We start from the raw sequence: 24,447 nt of genomic DNA on the forward strand, positions 1-24,447 counted from the left end.
TAAATGCTTGCTACATTTCAGAAAAGACGTTTGTTTGAGGCTTCATACCACAGCTTCAGCTTTGCGTGTGCACACACACTCTCTGTCTGTCTGTCTCTTTCTATCTCTGTCTCTCTCTCTCTCTCTCTCTCTCTCTCTCTCTCTCTCTCTCTCTCTCTCTCTCTCTCTCTCTCTCTCTCTCTCTCTCTCTCTTTCTCTCTTTTGTTCTTGAGGAAACATTATTTCCTGTACTTGTTTCATTGCCTTTAGTGACTGTTTCAGATGTGTACATTTTGCATTACATGTGTGCGTACATGTGTGTGAGTTTACACTGGTACGTGTGTGTGTATGGGCCGGGGATGTTGTGTGTGCTTTTCTATATTTTTGCTTTATTACAATGCTTTTGTATGCTTCATGCACTTTTTGATACTTCCCTTTATATTCTGATTATATGCATCGATTCTATGTCTGATCTGGAAATTGTAAAAATCAATACCATGATTAATGCAATAAATTATCCATCCATCTCTCTCTCTCTCTCTCTCTCTCTCTCTCTCTCTCTCTCTCTCTCTCTCTCTCTCTCTCTCTCTCTCTCTCTCTCTCTCTCTCTCTCTCTCTCTCTCTCTCTAATAGCCCTTGATCCTGTTTTAATATTGCAATATACAAAAACTCATTTTAGGGAGTGTGATAGAAATGGTAATTTTGCTTTTATGACTGTTTTAAATGTTCATGCATGTAGTCACAAGATGCTTCCATTCCCCCATACATCATCTTCCTTCCCCCTCCCCTGGACTTGTTGTTAACAATGTTCAAAAAAACAAAAAAACGTTTTTAGGCGATTTGAAATCTGGTTCAGCGTTTTTTTTCTCCCTACAGACGCCAAACAACTCCCCTGTCCTCAAGCCCACCCCAGCCACCACCATGCACTTTATGAGTTCGTTAACATCTCTCCATCTCACCCCCTTTCTTGTTCACTATAACTCTTTTGTTCTGTTCTCAACAGAAGCTGCAAATTTTTCTCAACATTTTTTACATTTTTGCAACCCTTGTGATTTCACGTAAATGATCTTTTGTTGGACAGATGCATGGCGCAGAGATGGTCAACTTTGCCAGTGACATCAGAATCATCGGCATCATCACCATGTTTGTCTTGTTTGCCATCACTCTTGTTGGAATGGAGTGGGAATCACGGGTGAGTAATCTGCCTCAGTATACCATGTATGGTCTATTGAGTACACTGGAACCCCCCTGACAAGACATCCTACTTGAAGAATTCTCTCTATTTAAGACTGCTTGGAAAAAAGTGCCACTCTTTTAGCAACTTTCAAAAGTACTGTGGCTTTCAGCCTGTGTCTATGTTTGCTTTTTGAATTTTTACCGTGAGCACAGCTGTGTTTGCTTCATTTGTGTGGCTATGAACTCTGTGTGTTTTTGTGTGTGCTGAAGTGTTTCTGTGTGTGTCTTAAGTTTCTGTGTGCGTGTTCAGTTCATTTTTGTTTGGATGTGTATTTGAGATTTTTGGCCAGGCTTTACAAGTTTTTCAGCGATGTCCTTTTCCCCTGGCAGTGCAGGGTAGTATTGTTCAGTGTCATTTTACCTTGAATTAAGCAAAAAGTGCTTGCTATACTGTGTTTTCAAATGCAACGGAATGGAAGATTGCATGTGTATCTCCTCGCATGCAATGTCCTTCCTGCATGAGAGTATAGGGAGTGTTTTGTTGTTTGAATGAGGAACTGCTAATCTTTCTCATTCATGCTTTGTGTGGCTCCGGGCATGTTTGAGCGTGTGTGTGTGTGTGTGGCTTGACAAGTGGAAAAAAAAAAGGTCAACATTTGCTTGCATCATGGCATTAATTTTTTTCTCAGCATAATATTACATGTAATAATAAAAAACGGTTAATGAAAGTCAGTGGTCATCCTCTTCTGTAATGCAGTCTCCTGTAAACTTTTGACATTTCTGGCAACAACAACAAGAACAACAACAAAAGAAGAAGAAGTCTACCTGATGACAGTGCAAATAAGCATGATCAGCAGTTGCTTTTTATGGCTTGGGTTCATTGTGCTGGGAATGACTGGAAGGGAGGGGAAGAGGGGGTGATCAATTGTCTGGGTGCTCTTTGTTTCTATGCCTTTGCATGTCTGCATCTGTCCTATGTGGCTAGTTGTCTGCTGATTACCTATTGATTGTCTGCTCTTTTGTTTTGTACGAGTCCATTTGTGAAAGTGTTTGGGGATAAAAGGGACGAGTTGCACAACACCCTGTCAAGTTACATGTTTGGCAGCCGCAGGTGAAACTTGACTTTTTTAAAAAAATTTTTACATGTTGAGCTTTGTGGACTCTACGGGGTAATATACATAGATCTACAAACCAAATGCTTTGGCAAAATTTGATAATCTGAACAGGTTATTTGTCTGGGAACTCCGTTTACCTGTGCAGTTTCTGTAAAAACCTGAACCTTTAAAGGGATACTATTGATCTGAGCGTTTGTAGGGTATTTCTTGCACATTTTACTAATCCTAAGATCTGGTGAATCCACTGCACCTTAATCTGGACATGCACAGCACGATTTGCTTTCAAGCGCACCACAAGTATGGGAATAAGTTAAAGCAGAGTGTGCGAATGCGCTTTAGGGAGCAGCTTCTCTCCAGTATTTAAAACGAAAAGTAGTCCAAAATGCCGCCCAGTACTCAAACAAGGAAAGTAACTTGGTAGAAATAACCCATCAAAGAGTGCTCTTTCTCTGCCTATTTATATACAATTAATTGAGCTTTCAGAACTCTCTTTTTATCATCAACAATTTGTGCCAAAGACTGGATATAGATGCAATTAATGAATTTGGGAGGCATAATTTAATTGCTGTACTTCTGTGAAAGAAATCTGCTGTGATGAATTGACTCATTCTGGTCTTTGTACTCCACAGGCCCAGATAGTCTTGCTGGTTGTGCTGCTGATTGCCTTGGTCAACTTTGTGATCGGTACCTTTCTACCACCCACTGATTACAAGTTGGCACGTGGCTTCACTGGCTTCAGCGGTATGTATTCATCATCTGCTTTGGCCAACCCTTCCATTAAAAGCTTCATGCTAAAAAGAGTGATAGTATTCAAAGACGGTAAAACTTGCTTGAAATAGCTAGCCTTCAGCTAGATTGGCTGTGCTAAAAAAAGAGAGAGAAAGGAAACAAGTGGTTCGGTTAATGAGACATTCATTTGGGGGTTGTGGGGGGGGGGGGGGTGATTGATTTTGTTGTTGTACAAACGTAATGAATGGCAGTTAGGCGCATGGCGAGCACACAGCCGTGTTTTCACTTTTACAAGCACACAACCGTCTCTGTTTTTCATGGACATTTAGGCGATTGTGGGCAAAAATCTGTGCATTTCAGTATGCCAACTTTTGATCTTAATACCTACATCTTTGCTTTGTTGTTGCAGGGACCACATTTAAAGCCAACTTCTTACCAGATTTCCGTGGTTCTGAGAGTTTTGCCTCTGTGTTTTCCGTGTTCTTCCCTGCTGCCACTGGCATCCTTGCTGGGGCCAACATCTCTGGTGATCTCAGGGTAAGTTTATGTGTGTGTGTGTGTGGTGAGAACGCCGTGAGGTCAAAGTTTAAGTTGTTTCGCTGAGTGTGGTTATGCAAGTTTGGATTTGCATCAAAAGTATTGACTTTTGGAAATGTTCAGTGTTTCGTAAAAAATGGCGAAGCAATATGTGCTTGTTCTTATCGCTATGATGGGTAAGTTTGTATTTTCTAATGTCATGATTTGTATATTGTGTGTGTATGTGTGTGTGTGCGCGCGCGTGTGTGTGTGTGTGTGTGTGTTTATTGAAATTGTACAGCGCTTGGAGCTGTGAATCGGGACTTGCTCTATAGAAAAGTGATATTATTATTATAAATGTGTGTTGCATCTGTTGTCAGGACCCTCAGAAGGCCATCCCCAAGGGAACACTGTACGCCATCATCATCTCATCCATCGTCTACATTGTGGTGGCCGGCATGCTGGGTGCTGTGCTGATGCGTGATGCAAATGGCTTCGAGCCTGCAGTCTTGCTGGCCCAGGTTCTTAGCAGTAACACTACTTCCTCGCCCTCAGCAAACACTACCGTCCTGGTCTACGGCATGGCAACCAACGATTCAGCCAACAACACGTTTCAAGTGCCTTCAGTCAACCCTTCAGAATACGTCTTTTCTCCGGAAAATGTTGCCAACTGTTCCCTGATGCGAGAGGGGTGCAAGTACGGACTGTTCCATGATTATCAGGTATGCATTTGAATAGCTTGGAGGAGCATATCATCTTTCTGTCTGTTTGTCAACACTTAGATCTCAGGTGTTAATGGGTCGATTGACTTAAAATTTGGTGTGTGCATTGGAAGTTGGGTACACGCGGTCATAGCAACAAATGAGGTTCCTGCCTATAGCAAAAGGCGAGATATGAATAAGAAAAGGTCTGCTGTGTAATATGTAGATTACAACTGACACACCCGGGGGCAACATTTGGCATAATACAGCTTCTTTAAAAAAAAATTTTTTATGTTTTTTATGTCATCATGCAAACAAAATGTATTTTTTACAAGTAAAATGACTATTTCTAAGAATACTCACCTCAATTTAACTAATAGGAGTTACCTTACTTACGAGTGCTAGACTGAGAAGCGTCCTATGTTACCAGTACTAGACTGTAAACAAGGTCGCTAACTCTAGATTTCCGTCGGTATACCATTTAGGGGAGTAGTCTCCCTTTGTCGGTAGTACCTCTCTGCGCATGTGCCAATGCCCATAATCCCCAGTTTCAATTCGAAGCTATTAAGTCAATAGCGGGGTTGGTGGGAGGGTCTCTGGTTAAATTGAGGTGAGTATTCTTAGAAATAGTCATTTTACTTGTAAAAAATACATATTTCTTTCGAATACATCACCTCAATTTAACTAATAGGAGAATAGATAACAGGCTGGAGGGTTGACTTTCGATCGGTAATCTAGTGTCACCTCACCCGACTCAGCCCATTTGTCCGGAATCCCCCCTGTAAAATCGGGGGAAGAAAAGGATAGATCATCGGACTGAGAAGCAAGAAATCCTGAGTCGGGCGAATGGCAAGTTGCATTGTTGCCACTGTGTCAACTTGCTCCAGAAAGGGACAATCGAAAGAAAGTCCCACCTGTCAATGTAGAGCTGGTTTCTACTCGATGGTCGTTACTATTCCTCTGATCACTTGTCTTTATCAATGTTGGGTTATGGTTATGACTTGCCATTATGCGCCTTGAGCGACCCAACTCCCCAGCAACGTAAAGTTCTGCAGGCGGATCAGGTGAACGACCTAAAAGATGAGGAATGGTCAGAGATAACAATTCCTCTAATACCTTGAACTTATCACCAAGGTGCGTCTCTGCGACTGATCCTCCATTTAAGGGAGATTGACAGAGTTTCCAGAGATCCTGTAGAATTCTGGTCTGAGGCACCACTTTCCATGGCAAACAATTGTGCCAGTCGCATGAATGAATATATATATCCTCTCTGAATTTACCTCTCTAATGAGGATGGTAGGCACAGATACCAGTGTAAATTCAGGCTGACTTAGCTGTTCCTCCTGCGTGACAGGAAGTAAGCGCAAGTGCGCTCAGCAGTACGGTCACTGTCTGCACCTTACCTGTGCCTGTCTCAACGCATGTGGGGGCTATAAGCCTACCCTTAATGGTTATAGGTACCATTTGTCCTAGAATAGCCAGTGAAAGACAGCCAGCTGTATTGCCTTTACCCAAGGGGAAAACCTGCTTCTTACTTTGAAATTCCACACTTATAGCGTGAGGGGGTCCCCAGTGACCATGGGCATCTCTGAGCCCTTATTGGCTGAATGACCGCTCTTGTCTTACTCAAGAGGGTGCCATGCCTGGCATGCAACTCACTGAGAGGTCCCATTTGTGATTTCAGCAGGACCGTTTTCTGGCTTGATCAGCCAGGTCCTTGATCTAGGTTTTCTGTAAACATGGTTGTAGGTGGCATCTGCTGGGTTGTCTGCCCAGCATAGGTTTTGTGGGTTCTGGGACACTCCAGATTTCTGTAGAGCTCACAAGTTCTTAGATGACTATGCAGTGATGTTCTCCGGCCTATGGCCGAAGGTGCACTATCTTGGGCTGATGCAAAGTTCTGCCCCCTGGTAGTTGAACTCACAAAGATGACTTATGTTGTGATCTCAGTAGTACTTCTGCCTAGATCACCCAAGTCCATATCTGGATTTTCAGTAGGCGTGGCTGTGGGCGGCAAGTGTTGCATTGTCTGACCAGCATAGCTTTGTGAGCTCTGGGGCACTTCAGCTGTTTGTGGAGCTGAGCTCTAGGGTGACTATGCAGAGTTGTTTTCAGGCCCCTGCCTGAGGCAGGAGGTGTACTCTCTTGGTCTGATGCATAGTTCTGACTTGACAAAGGTCTTAGTCAGCACCTGAGTTGCCACGTTTCTCGCCCAAAAACGACGCGTAGCCGTAGACTGGGAGTGAGTGAGATAGGCTGGTGTGGTATTCCTGGCTCCAGCTAGGATCTCACTGTGTCTCTACCTCAGGCTCTTCGAGCGAGGGAGAAAAGGCTGGTGTGGTATTCCTGGCTCCAGCTAGGATCTCACTGTGTCTCTACCTCAAGCTCTTAGAGTGACACAACTTATACTCACCCAATAACCTTGTGTCACCGTAGACTGGGAGCGAGGGAGATAGCCTTGTGTGGTATTCCTAGCTCCTGCTAGGATCTCACTGTGTCTCTTTCCTCCAGCTCCTTTAGCTTTTGAGTCCAGGCATCTGAGAGTCTACATATGGATGGGATGGACACATTCACCCACTGTCAAAGGTATTGCCGCACTCATTATGCCTTTCGGGGGAGGAATACCTCTAGGTCTTATCTCTGTGGTCCAGGGATCTTAGAGCGCCAGTTGTAAGAGGCAAACGAAGCTTGTCCAATTCAAGGTTCGGTTGGAAGGGGTGGCTGAGCCTTCCCAAATCCAAGTGTGTCTGTGGCCGTACCCAATACCCCTAAAGGTAGAGGAAGCTCTTCTTGTTCCAGGAAAATTTGACTCAATGATGGAGGGACGTATGGTTTACCCAGTCCAAGATGTCTGGCAGCACTAATCAATCCGCATGGGCTGAGAGGTCCTCCTTGATCTATGAAATCTGGCCCATGGATCTCATAGTGCGGATGGCTGACCAGACCTCAGACTATCTCTCAGTGTCCTTCCTGGAAAGTCCATGGAAAAAACGGGCGGAGTCACCTCGGGAGACATTCCCTCTTTAGTCAAGTCTGTCCGTCTCTAAAGCATGACGTAGGTTGAGTGCTGTCCCTGTTGAAGGGTTTTGCCTTGACTTGGTTTGTTTGTTTGTTTGCTTAACGCCCAGCCGACCACGAAGCGCCATATCAGGGCGGTTCTTGACTTGGTCCAAGGATGATAACCATGAGGCTTTGTAGCCTAAGGACTGCCTGACCCTGGGGTAGGTTGTCTTCCAAAAGCTGCTGATCATCTCAGGGGCACCTGCCCAGTGATCTTAAACGGCCCATCCCTTCTCTAGGACGTCTACTGTCGTCTCTCCTGTTGATGCTTCTGCCAGAGTTGTTACCATTATCAGTCGAGATGTGACCTGTTACAGGTGTCGAACATCCTCTGTTGAGTGTCGACTGTACAATCTGACATTTCTATCATCATCCCCTGGCTGATGCGGGTGTCAGATGACATTCAGGAAGAAGGGGCAACTCTTACAAGTTGTTACGCTGAGTCCGTCCACAGGTCATGAAAGCATTCTGTACTTGACGATCTCAGAGCACTTCTTCCCCCGTCTCTGCGTTATCTCCAACAGCTCCCCGCCTTGTGATGTAGCCTGAACATGCTCACCCGTGTTGCCCGACGCTTGTATGGCAAGATACTTGGGCCTGTTACCCTGTTGAACAAGCTCCACTCCAAGTGTGAGTGATCTTCAGAGTCGTTTCCTCAGGCAAATGTCTTGAGACACTTTGATTCCTCTTATCTTGGTACGCAGTGTCTGTCTTGTAGCTGTGTATCCGAAGGAGACATCTAGAGACCTCAAGAGCTTGCAGTATGCATGGAAACTGATGTGACTACTATACCCTGTTCAGTTGTCCACCGCTGTTTGACTGGTGATCTGTATGCAGATTGCAGGTGCCATCTTGTTACTGGTAGGGCGGCTCCCCGGTGTGAAGGTTGTAGCCTCTAACCATTAGCTCTCCATTCCAGGTGATGAAGATAACTAGGAGGCTCTAGGCATTCTCCTCACACTCCCAGACTTCTGTGTAGCCGGGCACTGCTGAATATGGTCAGGCGTGAAGTGTTGGTCTAGTTCCAAGAGCGTTAAACATTAGGTCTTCCTCAGTCCGTCAGGAGGTGGTAGACAGGCAATGGGGGGCGGGAGCTGTCCTTCCGGTGCTGAAGCATCGCTACAGGCAGTTTGCAGCACTGAATACTGGTAGTCAAAATGCATGAAGCCACCATCATGATGGGGAACCCTGGCAAAGATAGTGGTGGGAGGGGCCCAGTCCTGTCAACAGCCGTGTTTCGGGGTCACCTCAAGGGAGAGGTTGCAGACGAGGCTGTAGCTACCTCAGGGAGATTCTACTCATGTTACGCCCAGTGGACGTCTTGCCTGACAGCTGGAGGGTCTGTCATAAGCTGTCGCAACGATCCTGGGAGTTATCAGGGCGAAAAGGAAGCCTGTCTCTTCCTGTGCTTACTGGAGGTATTCCCCCAGAGCGCCCGACATTGTCTGTTTGGTAATGTCTACGTATATATAAATACATGTCAATATGACTTAATTCCCCCTCGTACTGATAACGGCATGGATGTGCCAAGAGTTTATCCAGTACCTTTCTCATGAGAGTAGCCGCTCTGTCTAGGAGGCATAGTTAATTGTGTGTTGCAACAACATCCGTTTAGCAAATGTGTTATATTTTCCATAATATGAAATGATAAACATTGTATCCCTTGTATGAATGAACCTGACTAGAGCCAGTGTTATTTAAGGGCGGCCTCTTATTGTTAGGTCCTGTTGTCTACTTCTGAGAACCTTGTCGTAGGATTAGGTGACAACAGTAGAGATGTGGCCTTGTTAAAGGTCAAAGGCTTAGGTTTTGCCTACGAACCAGGAATAAGTAGAGGCATGACAACATTATAGGAAGCTCCCCTGTGAGTATTATTCAGAGCCTTGCTCGATCTTGCATGTTGTGAAAACTCAGCTGAGTGTAATACTCATGTGTTAACAACCAAGTTTATTCATGCCCCTAAGGCATGGTTTCAACTGTATATTATTCATAACATGTCATTCAAGTGTAATGTACATCAATTGTGCACTGGAACAGAACATAAGTATATATGTGTGCCTGTTCTAATTGAATTTGAAGAGCTGTCTCCTGGCACTGTGGTATCAACAGATTTTAGCTGAGTGTAAATCTCAAAGTGTAAACACTTGAGTTTATCCATAAGTTAAATCTTTTACCACTCAGATAGCTGATTTAAACACTCCATGAAAATGGAAATTGTAACATCAACTGACTTCTTGATACCCTTTGCCAAGAAAAAAGGATTATATCCCAATAAAGATGTCCCATCTGTGTTTGCATACACTTTAATTCTTCCTTGTCAATTTTTTTTTTTTTTTTAATATATATTTATATATATATATATATAATGTGTATGTATGCACGCATACAAGTTTACAAGTTAATCAAGTTAAGTTGGCAAGGAAAGTATTCTTTATCCAATTTGAAGAAGTACCACCACGTGGTCTCTGTGAGTCCACCATGATCATCTGATAAAAATACCAAAACCATAATCTGCCAACCGCAGAAAACATCGTTTCCCAGAAACATAGGAGAGAGAATTACTTGCCTTTCTCTGAGAGTAAAGGAAGTTCCCTCCGTAATATTCCCGGAGGCGCATATCTCAATCTCAGTGTTTGGTTTTCTTTCCAAGCGGGCGAGGTTTGTTGTTGTTATTCTTCGATACAACCCGCTTTCAGTTCTATCAGCGTTCAAGCGTACTGCGGTCCGTATCTACGCTGCCCGCAAAAGTCATCGCAGTTTGTAATGACCGAAGTATTCATACGCCATATGTAACATTCGCGGGCGCTCTGTGCCTTCAGTTCAATCAGCGTTCAAGCGTACTGCGTTCCGTATCTACGCTGCCCGCAAGAGTCATCGCAGTTTGTAATGACAGAAGTATTCATACGCCGTATGTAACCTTCGCGGGCGCTCGGTACTTTGTACGCCTAAAAATTCGGATCAGAAATGCGCTTCCGGTCGGGATAACGCGCATGGTAAACCTCGCTGTAGTCGATAAAAAGCTGTTAAAACGCAAAAAACTTCCGGGTAATTTCGAAGTTGAAGGTCTTGTTCGTATTCCTACATTGATGTGTAGGGTGACCTGCCGTTGCTTTCCATTGAAAGCGGCAAGGTAAGTTATCGTTCGCGGAGTTCTATTGCGCCAATGAAACCGGTCCAACCGCTGTAAATATCTGTTCGACATTCGTAACGACTGAGTAAAGAATAGTTGTCGTTCAATTGCATGTTCACTAGTTAAAAAAGACAAGTAACGGAGCCTGTTAGGCTCTGTGTGTCAACAAGGTATCATTGATGATTGAAGTACCTTCTACTTATGACCAAGTAACTTTGTTACATTTTTAAGCCGTTTCACTTTCATTTTCACGGTTCGTTACGTTGTTCAACGTGATGAATCATTGAATGTATACGGGCGTAGTAATCGCCCTTAAAAAGGAAAGCCCAAACCGTGATTGAAGGTGAATGTTGTAGTTCCTGTGAAGGAAGTCTTCTTAGACGGGAAAGGTCTAAATACACGTCTAGCTCCCCGTAGCAAGAAATTGAAACTGGGGATTATGGGCATTGGCACATGCGCAGAGAGGTACTACCGACAAAGGGAGACTACTCCCCTAAATGGTATACCGACGGAAATCTAGAGTTAGCGACCTTGTTTACAGTCTAGTACTGGTAACATAGGACGCTTCTCAGTCTAGCACTCGTAAGTAAGGTAACTCCTATTAGTTAAATTGAGGTGATGTATTCGAAAGAAATATGTCCACGCATTACTTGCAGTACGTTTTAATCGAAAATGATATTAGTTATCGTTACATGTGGCTGTGATATCCACATTTATTAGGGAAAATGTTGAGAAAAGAGGAATCATATCAGATTGAGGCAAACAAAATTGGAAGCTCTGCCTCATTGACGGCAAATCTTCAAGTTGAAATAAGTTGAGGTGTTTCGCCAACTGTCAAATCCAAATGACATCCCTGTATCTGCACATTGGATGGACATGCTGGACCACACTCGATGGACATGCTGGACCACACTCGATGGACATGCTGGACCACACTCGATGGACATGCTGGACCACACTCTATGGACATGCTGGACCACACTCTATGGACATGCTGGACCACACTCGATGGACATGCTGGACCACACTCGATGGACATGCTGGACCACACTCGATGGACATGCTGGACCACACTCGATGGACATGCTGGACCACACTCGATGGACATGCTGGACCACACTCTATGGACATGCTGGACCACACTCTATGGACATGCTGGACCACACTCTATGGACATGCTGGACCACACTCGATGGACATGCTGGACCACACTCGATGGACATGCTGGACCACACTCTATGGACATGCTGGACCACACTCTATGGACATGCTGGACCACACTCTATGGACATGCTGGACCACACTCGATGGACATGCTGGACCACACTCGATGGACATGCTGGACCACACTCGATGGACATGCTGGACCACACTCAGTGAGAAAACTGAATCATTTTTGTTGTTGTTGCTATATGGCTGTTTTGTGTGTGTTATGTTTCAGGCCATGATGATGATTTCTGGCTATGGGTACCTGATCACTGCTGGAATCTTCTCCGCTACTCTCTCTTCTGCCCTTGCCAGTATGGTGTCAGCCCCAAAGGTCTTTCAGGTAACAAACTAGAGAGACCTGTATTGAAAAGGATATATCTCATGAAAAAAACAAAGCCATTCTTTTTTTATGAATCTTGGGTCTGTGAAATGTTTGGAAGGCAACTAGTTAGTGACGGTAGTAGTAAGGGTAGTTTAGTGGTAGGAATGCATAGATCTGCTTTGTTGTCTGTTGTCTGTTGTCAACACTTGAGATTTCTGAATCTTGGGTGTGTCTGGTGGGTTAAAGGAGGATATTTTCTGTGTCTGCGCCGTCTGTTGATTTCTGTTTTGTCAAAATGTTGATATTTGGAAGTTTCTTGTTTGGATTATTTGTGTTTTGGTTCAATCGTTAGTCCCTTTAAAATAGAGCTTGAGAGGATGTACATAATGTCAGAGAAAAGCCAAGAACCAGTTTTATGTGCAGTATGGAAGCAGGCCATGAACAGTTCATGTCTCAACTCCAGTTATTGTTTCTCCTCCAGGTCTGCATAATTCACAGTGGATTTTGTTTATGTATGTTCTTTTGCAGGTTATTTAAGGCTTACTTTCTCAAAGTTTGCTACAAAACAGTTTTAAACACTATATACATAACCAATTCTTTTTTCAGGCCGTTTGCAAAGATGGGATCTTCCCATATCTGGGCTGGTTTTCTGCAGTGTCTGCAAAATCGGAGATGCCTTATCGAGCATTTGTGTTGACATTTTTCCTGGGACTTTGCTTCACCTGCATTGGTAAGGCTGCTAGTGCCCCTCTCACCCTTTTAAAAAAATTTTTTACAGATTTTTTTATTGATGAACCATTGTAGTATAAAGTTTCTCAATGCATCTTTTACTCGCTAATGCTTTTTGGCAGTTGGTTGTTATGAAGCTACCTTTTACTTCAGTGTGTGTGAAGGTTTGAGCTCAGCAGAATAGAAAGGGCTTGAACTTGGCCAAAGAAGCAAAAAAAATTAATTCTGTGACATGCGCAATAGCCTAGTGGTAAGGATGTCAGTCTTCAAGCTGGAAAGTTCAGGGTTTGAATCTTGGGTGTGGGTTGAAGGAGGATATTTTCTGTGTCTGCGCTGTTTGTTGATTTCTGTTATATCGGAATGTTAATATTGGGAAGTTTGTTGTTGGGATTATTTGTGTTTTGGTTCATTTATTAGTTCCTGTAATTTAGAGCATGATATGATGTCTGCTTTATTTAATGGGTTTCTAACACTTATGTTAACAGTTTGCTGGGCATGTAATACAGAAGTTGTCTAAAATGTTCTCTCAATATTACTTATTTCAGGTGACCTGAATGCCATAGCACCAATGATTTCCATGTTCTTTCTGGCAACTTATGCACTGATCAACTTTTCTTGCTTTGATGTTGCACTTGCCAATCCACCAGGTTTGTTCTCTTGTTTATTAAGTTAGTTGTTTGTGTGTGCATAACTGTGTCCTGTACATCTTTAGAGTCTTGTCAGCCATTGGTGAGATAATACTTAAAACTTAAATGCTCCATGGTATTGTGTTATTACCTAAAAGATTGCAGCCATTCGTAGGGCTATTACTGTACAAGTCTTCTGTACAAATCTTCCATGTTTTGTTCTGTGCTCAGAGATACAGTGGAACCCCCCTTTTAACACTATTGTGACTAGCACTGCCACGGCGTTAACGTCCTGCCTGCCCAAGCTTGCCACCAAGAAACTTCCCAAAAATCAGTAACTGTAAAGAAATCTGTCTAGCAAGCTTGAATTAAGTCCAATCACCACCAAATTTTGTGTACTAATTCAAAAATGGATGCCCAGTTCAGTCGTGCTATTTATAAGTTTGTCACGCGATTTGTTTTAGCAAAGGGGGGTGAAAGGGGGATAATTTGTGTTTTTTAACGTTTTTTTGTGTGTGTTTTATTTTCCACTGCTTTTTTTAAAAGTTATTTTTTAACAGAAAGTATTATAAATAATGTTATAACCAAACAAGGTGTAAAACCTATGAATTAGCTGAAATATTGTTAACATTGTACACAGAAATAAGGAGACAGTACAAAGAAAAAAACAAGCAAATCACGCATTCACTCACAGCATCCTGACTCAAATGAAACAAAACTGTAACACTCACCAAATGATGTCTAGGTAATCCATATTGAATATAAGTCACATTTTCACAACAAAGTACCAACTGTACACCTATGAACATTTCCAAAAGGATTAGAAGGCTCCAGCCATCCATTGTTATCAGTGCTGCCACGCCCCCATAGCTCCTGCACGATTCCGAGATACATGTTCGTCTAGCAGTATCACCCCCTACCACGTGTAGTTTGCCGACTCGTACTAGCAACAACGGGACTGTTTCTTCCTCAATATCACTGCTATTATCGCTTTCTTGAGGCTAAAACGACACGATGTATCATGATCTACAGGATCCTCAAGATCCAACATCCGGAGAATCTCCTCCCGTGACAAGGCTCGCCTTCGATTCATTTTTTTTGTTCGAAAACACCACGCAAATCTGCACTAATTTGATCAAGCCGGAAGAGAAAACCACGTGTATCAAGGGAAACAACTCAATTTATTGCAATCTTCAAAAACCGGGAAGCAATCACGAGTCTTGTACCTTGTATGACTGATACTGAAAAATGCGCGTCCCGTCCATGGGCGTGTCAGCGCGGTTACTGATTTATCAGCATCCCGTCGCGAAAGTGTTAAGACCTCCCAAACTCTGAGAAAATCAGGTCTTAAAAAGGGGGAAGCCTTAAAATGGGGGTCAACTTACAGATGTATTGAACAGAAAACAGAAAAAACCAAGGTCTTAAAAAGGGGGAAGCCTTAAAATGGGGGTCAACTTACAGATGTATTGAACAGAAAACAGAAAAACCAAGGTCTTAAAAAGGGAGAAGTTAACTTGGGGGTCTTAAAAGGGGGGTTCCACTGTACCTTCTTTATTGTGTAAACAATCATACACATCACCACAGATCTAGTTAGGCTTGTATTTGGTCACATACCCAAATTCAACAGCATGGCTACTAATCTGTGTATAGGGAGAATTTACTGCTGAATTAATTTTGCACTCTTTAACAAGGGTGTCAGTTAAAAAAAAACTGACTGCGTAAAATTCTCCCACAAAAGGTATGTGTCCAAGTTAAACGACGCTCTTGTTTCATGTAAAAACCTGGACAGGTCTATGATGATTTGGGATGGTCTTTACAAGAAGGAAGATGCCTTTACAGGTTGCCAGCATTCATAGCGCTACAGTTATCACTGCACAAGGTTGATTCATTCTTGGTCGTTTTACCGGTGGAGATATTGATACAGATGCCTTTACAGATTGCCAGCATTCATAGCGCTACATGTATCACTGCACAAGGTTGATTCATTCTTGGTCATTTTGAGTGGTGGAGATGTTGAACTTGATGTGAACTGTGTGACAGGGTGGCGTCCAGCGTTCCGCTACTACAACAAGTGGGCCAGCCTTGTGGGTTTCCTGATCTGCCTGGTGGTGATGTTCCTCATTCAGTGGATGATGGCGCTCGGCTGTGTCCTCATCATTGGTACTGCCTTCATGTACGTCAAGCATGTCAAGCCAGGTCAGTTGGTGTGCTTGTCCATTTGGGAAACGAGAGACAAATTTGCTTGTTGATTTATTTGTGTAATGAAGTGTTCGTCTCACGTTAATTGTTTTCTCTCTTTTCTGAAAATATGTAAGCATTCCAGTTTTGAGGTTGTGTGTGTGTGTGTGTGTGTGTGTGTGTGTGTGTGTGTGTGTGTGTGAGATAGAGTGTGTGTGTGTGTTGAGGATGATCTATGATAGTTTTTGGCCTTTAAAGTTTTAAGGGTTCTCCTGTTCATTTTGATCACAAGTGAATACCAGTATACAGATATAACTGCATCCCTAAAGTGTTAGAAGTTTTTTTGTTGACCCACTGAGAGAACAGAAGTATTAGCAAAGATTCCCCTGTCTGGTTTCTGTTGAATTGGACAGATACTTTGGTAACAGCGTTGCAATATAAACCGTGCATATTTTTTTTTATACAGATGTGAACTGGGGATCTTCTGGACAGGCCCATGTCTATCGTAAAGCCCTCAAATTTTCCCTCAAACTGCTGCGCACAGAAGATCACATCAAAAACTTCAGGTAAGAGGCTCATCTGTATGATTTTAGCCAGCTCCTTAATTCAGTATAAGGGGACATTAATTGATACAGTGGCTTGCATTTTAAGTACCTCCCAAAAATGTAAGAAAATAACGTCTTGAAAAGGAGTGGGTGTTAAAATAAAGGTAAATTTGCAGAGGTTATGGAGGGGGGCTCTTTGGTTTCGTCATGCAGATGTAAACCGTGTATACAAGTATGTAACCCTGCCCAATGTCACAGAAGTTGTTACGGGTTGTTACAGACCTCAGGTACTAGTGCTGACAGGAGAGCCCGAGAACCGTCCAGCCCTCGTGGACTTTGTGTCCCACGTCACCAAGAATGTGGGCCTTATGGTCTGTGGAAGCGTCATCATTGTAAGTTGGGAAAGCATACTGGCCATGCCTTTTGCTCATTTTCTCCCTGCCACATTTCTCTTGTGATTTCTATTACTGTCTTTACTTCCTCTTGTTCATGTAACCTCGTGTGTGTTTTTTTTCTCCTCCTTTTCTTTTCCTACCTCGCTCCTAAAATCCCGATCCCTTATCTTATTTTTCTCTCATTCTGCTGCTTTTGGTGTCCATCTTTCCTTCTCGTTAACCCTCTTCTCTATTCAATTGATGTCTCTTTCCTTTACGGTTTTACTTTCTTCTTTGTTTGTGTGCATGTGTACGTGCATTCCTATATGTCTCTGTATAGAATGAATGCTTTGTGAGCACTCTGCCCCCTCGTTATCCTTATTGATTCTGTTCGTCCTCTCTGTTGCAGGGCAAACCGTCAGACCACCTACGTCAAATTCATTCTCCGACTGCGTACAACTTCTTCCAGAGGCGCAAAGCCAGGTCTTTCTACAGTTGTGCTGTTGCTCCCAACTTCAGGCTTGGAGTACAAAGTTTGTTGCAGGTAATAACAAAGTTTCAATAGCTCAGCTAGTGCCAGTCTTAATTTAAATTTTCATATGAAAGAAATGTTGCGTATTTGTCATTGTGCTTGATTGGAAAGAGCTGTTTTAAACACATACTCTCTCTCTCTCTCTCTCTCTCTCTCTCTCTCTCTCTCTCTCTCTCTCTCTCTCTCTCTCTCTCTCTCTCTCTCTCTCTCTCTCCCCTCCCCCCCATGCTAGTTGTTGTGTAAAACTGTGTGTTGTATATTTTAGTATTTGTTGATTGTTTGAGCCATGCAAAATTACTTTTTGTGTGATTTCAGAATGTGGGGATCGGCAAGTTCAGACCCAACCTACTGGTGATGGGCTTCAAGTGTAACTGGAACGAAGACACTCCAGAGAACGTCCAGCAGTACTTCTCAACCATACAGTCAGTACTATTCTCACTGAAATGCAGGCGTCGGTCATCAGTCGATGATGCAATAACGTGTAGTTCTGTCCATAAGATGGTCGTGTGACTTATTGCACTTCTGGCTGGACGATCAGCTCATGCATAGGCTGACTAATGATTTCACAAGCCATCTGTCAAGTGACCCATTATGTTCTTATTCTAGCATAATTTCTGTTGCATATCTAACAGTTGATATGTGTGCTGACATTTCTGTGTTTGTAGATGCAGTACAGTTGGCACACACACACACAAGCAAGCACGCACGGACACACACACACACACACACACACACACACACACACACACACACACACACACACACACACACACACACACACACACACACACACACACACACACACACACACACACAGCCAGCCAGCCCCCCTCTCCTTCCCCATCTCTTGTTGACAAACATGGTTGAGTATATATCTGGAGCAGGGTAGTGTGTGTTTTTCCTTCCTTGCTTTTCAATGAAGTGCTTTATTGACTACTGTAGCTGAGCAAATATAAAAAAAAAAACATCTCTGAGGGTCCATGCTCCATCTGTTTAATGAATACTGTAATTCAATCAAGTTGGCGTTTTAATGAAACAGATCCTGTGATTGGTCAAATGCCCCAACTCATTAAAAATTACCGGTCATTAATTGTCGTTAACCACTCGCTAAAAAAGCCATTAACCACCTTCTGGCGAGGCGCATTGATACAACCTCAACTAGTCTCGGTTAGCTTTGAGGGTCATTTTACAAGTAGGAAATATGAAGGCCAACGAAATACAGAGACCATAAGGTATGCGAAGTGATGACGTCGAATACGTGACGTAAGTTGATGCATGAATTCTTCCGGACTACGTCAGTCAATTCCAAAGATCGCTTTTGTGATGAAAAGAATTTGTTTTAGAGTTTGCTGTCCACAAACCCGTCAAAAAAGAAGGGAAAATGTATGTGAAAAAACAAAACGGGAGCAGAGTGATAAGATGGGAATACAGAGACATATTTCTTGGGACTTGACCCTTGCAGGTAGGTGGACTGAAAGTAGTGTGTGAACAGAACCGAACCAATTCTGTCTGTTTACCATCGCATGAAAGCAGGAAAGAGATCGTCGTCAGATTGAATTACAATAACATTAACATGCTTCCATTTGAAACTTCTCGGTCTTCATCGTGGATTGACGCCCTCCCAAAGTCTAATTGAAGCTCTCCGTCGGGCTTCAATTACCTTTGGTCGGGCGTCAATCCACGATGACGACCTCGAAGTTTCAAATGGAAGCATGTTAATGTGTAAATGGTAGTTATTCCGCAATAACTATCTTAAATATGTGAATGAGTGAAATCTCAATCTTGTTGCGTGTTTTGTTTGCCAGTGATGCCTTTGACCTGCATTACGGAGTGGGGATTCTGCGCATGAGGGAAGGTCTTGGAATGGGTTTGGATGCAGGAGACGCCACTATTTTCAACGATCCAAATGACCCCACACCACCGCCCACAGATGATGGTTGGTTTGCAACTTTACATTTGTCAAGGCTTGTGCTCATTTTAAAATTGGGTATAAATATTTTAATTTTCAGGAGCCATACACATTTTAGCCATATGGTTGGACAAATATTTCTTGTTTTGCATCAACTTACGCATATCACTCAAAGCGACCCCTAATTTATGTTACAATTCTTTTGCTGTTAAAGGGTTGTCTTGTAAATTTTTAGGCTCATGGCAGGCGTACTTTTCACCTCAAAAATTAACTTTTGGGAAACATCATGATACATGTAGATTGCAAATTAGAAGTTCAAACATTTTCATGGACTTCCAGTGAGATTGGTAGTTAATTGAATAAATTGTTCAGATGTTTGTGTACACAAAAACTTAAGTCATGCAATGGAATTCTTTTTCAGATGAATGTTTATGGCTGGTTACAAATAATGTAAAAAACGAATGCACTCCCCTGTTTACTTGTAGTAATACAGTGGTACATGTACCCTTCTTTGAAGACCCCTGATTAAGGCCTTCCTACCCCTCTCCCTCCCCTCCCCCTCCCTACCTACCCCCACCCCCCTCCTTAACCACCACCACCCCACAAACACATACACATACACACACACACACACACACACACACACACACACGCACACACACACACACAGAATTACACACACACACACAATTACACACACACACACACACACACCCCAATTGTTCATATTTCCAGTTCAGAACACCTGTAAATTGACCACCGTTTTTAGACTCCCTTTCTGTTAAGATCTAATTTTCTTAGTTTTGGGTTGGTCTTAAAAGGGGGTTTCTGCTGTGGTCAAAATGCTGGTATTTGTTTTTTTGCTAACATGGGTTGATACTGAGCAGTGCAATTAGCAGCTCATTTGTTCACAGAGTTGAGCCTGAGCGACAATGAAGACGAGGAAAAGGACAATCACCACTCTCTCCCTAACGGTCATGAGTCCAACAACGGCCGCAACGCCAAACCTGCAAAAAAATCATCCAAAGACACATCACCGCAGAAGAGACTTGAGACAGTGGTGGAAATCAGCCAATCACGGGCCGGGCCGAAAGACGGAGGTCAAGCCATCAACACGGAGGTCATTCGGGCCATGAATCGTTTCAACCTCAAGAAAATTCCGGGAGGAACCATTGACGTGTGGTGGTTGTATGACGACGGTGGCCTTACTTTGCTTGTCCCCTACCTGCTGAAGCAGAAGGCGTGGAAAAAATGTCCCATCCGCATCTTCGTCCCTGGCACAAGGAAGGGAGAGATTGACAGAATTCAGAGAGAGTGAGTACAAACTGCATTGTAAACAAAAAACAAAAAAATACTGATGTGAATACTGATTTAGAAGGAAGAGAATAAAATGTGTGTGTGTTTGTGAACAATGGAAAGAGTTAACAGGCTTGTTCTGCGCTTTTTTGTGTGCCTTGTATCATTGGGGGAGAAAAGGCTGACAGAATCCAAGACCAGTGAGAAGATGGGGTTAGGGTCAGGGAAAAAACTGTTTGGAAAACTTGGATATGATTTTTTTTTCGTTTTTGTGTGCATTTGATCTTTTTGTACCATTGGGGGAGAAAAGGCTGACAGAATCCAAGACGAGTGAGAAGATGGCAGGGGTGGGATTTCTGTCCCAGGAAGAATGTTGGATTTTATTTTTTTTTATAATATACTTGTTTTTCTTAATCCCTAGCAGCTGTTGTTTACACTACCCAGTACCTTACACCAGTACCAAATTGGGGGCGGGGACGTAGCTCAGTTGGTAGCGCGCTGGCTTTGGTTTAAGCGTGTTTTTATTAATTTCTTGTATACATGTTATATACAGTAACAACATTAAGAACGTTAACAAGCAGACTGCTTATGGACACGTTCTAAAACTGATAATCAATACACATTCTGATAACAAGACATGGCGAACAAGTGATAACTTCAACCCTTTTGAGCGCGCTGGCTTTGTAGCCAGTTGGTCGCTATCAGCGTGGGTTCGATCCCCACGTTCGGCGAGAGATTTATTTCTCGGAGTCAACTTTGTGCAGACTCTCTTCGGTGTCCGAACACCCCCGTGTGCACACATGCGCACGAAAAAGATCCCACGTTCACAGCGAAAGTCTCAGGGCTTGGAAAACACGAAGACACGCATGCATCATCTCTCGTCTCTGATTATCATGATCGTATTTCAATACGTTGACGAGACAAACCCAATGCTGGTGTGTCGAAGAAGACAGCCACAGCGGGCTTGTTCGAATCAAAGTATCACACCATATCTTCAGCGTATTACCAATACCTGTCCCAATATAGACCAGTTGGTCTAAGAGGACGTTAAACCCTAAAAAAAAAAGTACCAAATTGAGGGACATGTAGCAGCTATGTCATGTCATCCAGGCGAATGTGGCATCTTAGTTGCTATCTATTTGAAAACTCTGCTCACCCACAACTTTATATACCCCACTTGCAGGGATTCAGAGACCTTCAGTGGTGTGGTAGAAAAAAATTGCATTCCTGTAGAAAGTTTGCAAGTGAAACACACTTAATTTAAACATATTTCTCTTTTAATTCAAGCTATGATTCAACAATAATTTTAAAATATAACTCCTGAAATGATGAATTGAAAAGCAGCATCGGAAGACTGTGTATAGCATTAGCAAGGGATATAACTCTGGCGGTTTCTGTTTTTGTCTAAACCTTCTTCTTTTATAACCTGAGCAGTTAGCCCTTTTGAAGGTGTCTAATTGATACAAACTGACTTGAAACTTGTTTCTCATTTGGTTCAAGCTATGGTTCAACAATTATTTGGGAATATACCACCTGCAATGATAAAATCATGAGCTACAAGTAAACATGTGTAGTACAAAGGAGGTGACTGTTATTTTCTGTTTGCTTTGTATGCATGGCGATTTTCCTTTAATGCAGTAAACATTTGTTTTAAGCAAAGACAAAAGAAGGTGATGAAATCAAATACCTTCAAGTTTACAAGATTTTTTAATTATGTGCATCTCCAATTTTTGTTTATGCCGCTTTTGAAATTTGTTTACCACTTGTTTTTGTAGACCCCCCTAGCAAGAGTGATGCAACCAAACACCTTCAAGTATAGAGGTTTTTGATTTTGTGCATTCATCCCCCCCCCCCCCCCCCCCCCAAAAAAAAAAAAAGTGTGTGTGCTGTTTTTAGTTTTAAAGCCAGGAGAGGCTCAAATAGCCCCCTCATGAAATGCTAAAATTAATTTTCAGCTGGTCAGTTACAAAAACCTTTAAGTTTACAAGATGTATATATTATGCATTTCCAAAAAGCTTGTTTGTTCTAAAATTTACAAGTCAGGAGAGTCCACCTAAACCCTCCCTAAAATGCTAAAATTAATTTTTGCTGGGGGGCGCTGCCCCCCCTATTCCCCCAGCAAGGGCGCTGCCCCTGCACCCCGCCGGAGCCTTAGCGGCCCTTGGACCCCGGCCTTCCAAAATGTTCAGTCTTGGCAACATTTTGGGCTCCCACCCATGAGATGGGGTTAGGGTCAGAGAAAAAACTTGGATATGATTTTTTTTTTCGTTTTTGTGTGCATTTTATCTTTTTCAAAAGGAACATACAAATGTGAATTTTGGATAATATGAACCATGTGATTTATACCCAAATTCTTTTGTCAGGAGTTATGGTGGGTCTTTTGTGTGTGTGTGTGTGGGGGGGGGGGGGTGGACAGGGAGGTATGGGATTAGCATCAATCTGAATTCACGTTTGTGTCAAAAGCATGACATTCATAGTTTTTCAGACATTGTTCAGCTATGTTGATGAAAAGGTCAAATGTTCAACCTGTTATGGCAATTATGTGCAGGCTGGTTGGCATGCTGCAGAAGTTCCGTCTGACAGCCAAAGAGGTGGAGGTTCTGCCTGAGATCAACAAGGTTCCCAGGGAGGAGAGGTGAGGATGATTGGTGTGTGTGTGTGTGTTTGAGGTGAGGATGATTGGTGTGTGTGTGTGTGTTTGAGGTGAGGATGATTGGTGTGTGTTTGAGGTGAGGATGATTGGTCTGTGTGTGTGTTTGAGGTGAGGATGATTGGTGTGTGTGTGTGTGTTTGAGGTGAGGATGATTGGTGTGTGTGTGTGTTTGAGGTGAGGATGTTTGGTGTGTGTGTTTGAGGTGAGGATGATTGGTGTGTGTGTTTGAGGTGAGGATGATTGGTGTGTGTGTGTGTGTTTGAGGTGAGGATGATTGGTGTGTGTGTTTGAGGTGAGGATGATTGGTGTGTGTGTGTTTGAGGTGAGGATGATTGGTCTGTGTGTTTGAGGTGAGGACAGACCTGTTTACCAGTACGATTTGGGCGTATTTTGTACGCCAAATTATTATCGGTACGCAAATACGCGACACACACACAAAATACGCCTAAGAAAAGTCTACAATACGTTTTCCGGTGTTGGTGTGCTGATTACGGGATGGTACAACTGATACCGGTTTCGGTCGAAGGGAGATAACCATGACAGCAAGTCTTCAGCTGTGGAAACCTTGTTCAGTTGTTGGCACGTGCAACAATCGTGGCAAAATGAAGCGGAAAAATGTGCCAGTTTCGGATGACTGTACCAAATCTAAACAGCAGAAGCAGCAGATTTTCTTGGAGAAATATAAGAAAGAGCCAGGAATTGTGGAGTCTACTATGGGAAAAAGTCATGCACACTGCAAGTATTGTAAATCAGATTTCTCCGTTGGCCATGCTGGGAAATATGACATCGAACGACACTGCAGTTCCAAATCTCACCTGGACAAGGTTGCTGCAATGAAATCCGCTGAAAGCTGCCTAGGAATTATGAAGTTCATTCCCGCAAAGCAAATCCTGCCAGAAGAAAAGGCTGTGTCCGTGCTGAAGCAATGTTTTCTGAGATGATTGTAAAAATGAACTTGCCACTGTCAACCGCAGATGTTATTTCACGAACTTCATCTTTTCATTATCAATCTGTTTGGAAGACACTGGTTATAATGCTATAAACTGACAGGTAAATAACATTGTTTTATCCCTGTTGTATTGGAAGGAGTGAAATTCTGAAGGTGTTCACAAGACATGCTATTCTTACACAAACACGTTTGCACCCACGCGTACATTTTCCGCTCCCATGGGGTCGCCTTCACGCGGCGGGAGCGTTTAAACAGAGCTACCCCACCCCTTTACTTCTCTTCTTTTGTCTTATTTCTGCCTTACCAGTCCTTTCACCTATATTTCCTTCCAAGAAAACTCTCCCTACTATTCCCTGCAGTTTTCCAATTCTTTTCTTGTTGTCTTATTTCTACCTGACTGGATCCATCACCTTTATTTCACTTACCAAAAGTCTTCTTTTCCACATCCTTATTTCTCTGCACCCCGCATGTCGTAAGAGGCGACTAACGGATTCTGTTTCTCCTTTTACCCTTGTTAAGTGGTTCTTGTATAGAATATAGTCAATTTTTGTAAAGATTTTAGTCAAGCAGTATGTAAGAAATGTTAAGTCCTTTGTACTGGAAACTTGCATTCTCCCAGTAAGGTAATACATTGTACTACGTTGCAAGCCCCTGGAGCAATTTTTTGATTAGTGCTTTTGTGAACAAGAAACACTTAACAAGTGGCTCTATCCCATCTC

General features: G+C 42.9%; 1 protein-coding gene across 1 annotated transcript in view; it reads left to right on the plus strand.

The window, feature by feature from the left end:
• LOC138979069 (solute carrier family 12 member 3-like) overlaps window positions 1-24,447 on the plus strand; it is a 57,974-nt gene that overhangs the window by 25,929 nt on the left and 7,598 nt on the right. Inside the window, exons 5-19 of the mRNA XM_070351884.1 lie at window positions 1,061-1,171; window positions 2,900-3,011; window positions 3,409-3,536; window positions 3,896-4,237; window positions 11,848-11,955; window positions 12,544-12,667; window positions 13,212-13,313; window positions 15,333-15,488; window positions 15,937-16,036; window positions 16,296-16,407; window positions 16,799-16,933; window positions 17,237-17,343; window positions 18,727-18,857; window positions 19,745-20,144; window positions 22,675-22,761. Of these exons, the coding sequence (XP_070207985.1) occupies window positions 1,061-1,171; window positions 2,900-3,011; window positions 3,409-3,536; window positions 3,896-4,237; window positions 11,848-11,955; window positions 12,544-12,667; window positions 13,212-13,313; window positions 15,333-15,488; window positions 15,937-16,036; window positions 16,296-16,407; window positions 16,799-16,933; window positions 17,237-17,343; window positions 18,727-18,857; window positions 19,745-20,144; window positions 22,675-22,761 (2,255 nt within the window). The remainder of the gene's footprint in view (window positions 1-1,060; window positions 1,172-2,899; window positions 3,012-3,408; window positions 3,537-3,895; window positions 4,238-11,847; window positions 11,956-12,543; window positions 12,668-13,211; window positions 13,314-15,332; window positions 15,489-15,936; window positions 16,037-16,295; window positions 16,408-16,798; window positions 16,934-17,236; window positions 17,344-18,726; window positions 18,858-19,744; window positions 20,145-22,674; window positions 22,762-24,447) is intronic.

This window comes from Littorina saxatilis, linkage group LG1, assembly GCF_037325665.1.
Source record: "Littorina saxatilis isolate snail1 linkage group LG1, US_GU_Lsax_2.0, whole genome shotgun sequence".
NCBI classification, from domain to species: domain Eukaryota; kingdom Metazoa; phylum Mollusca; class Gastropoda; order Littorinimorpha; family Littorinidae; genus Littorina; species Littorina saxatilis.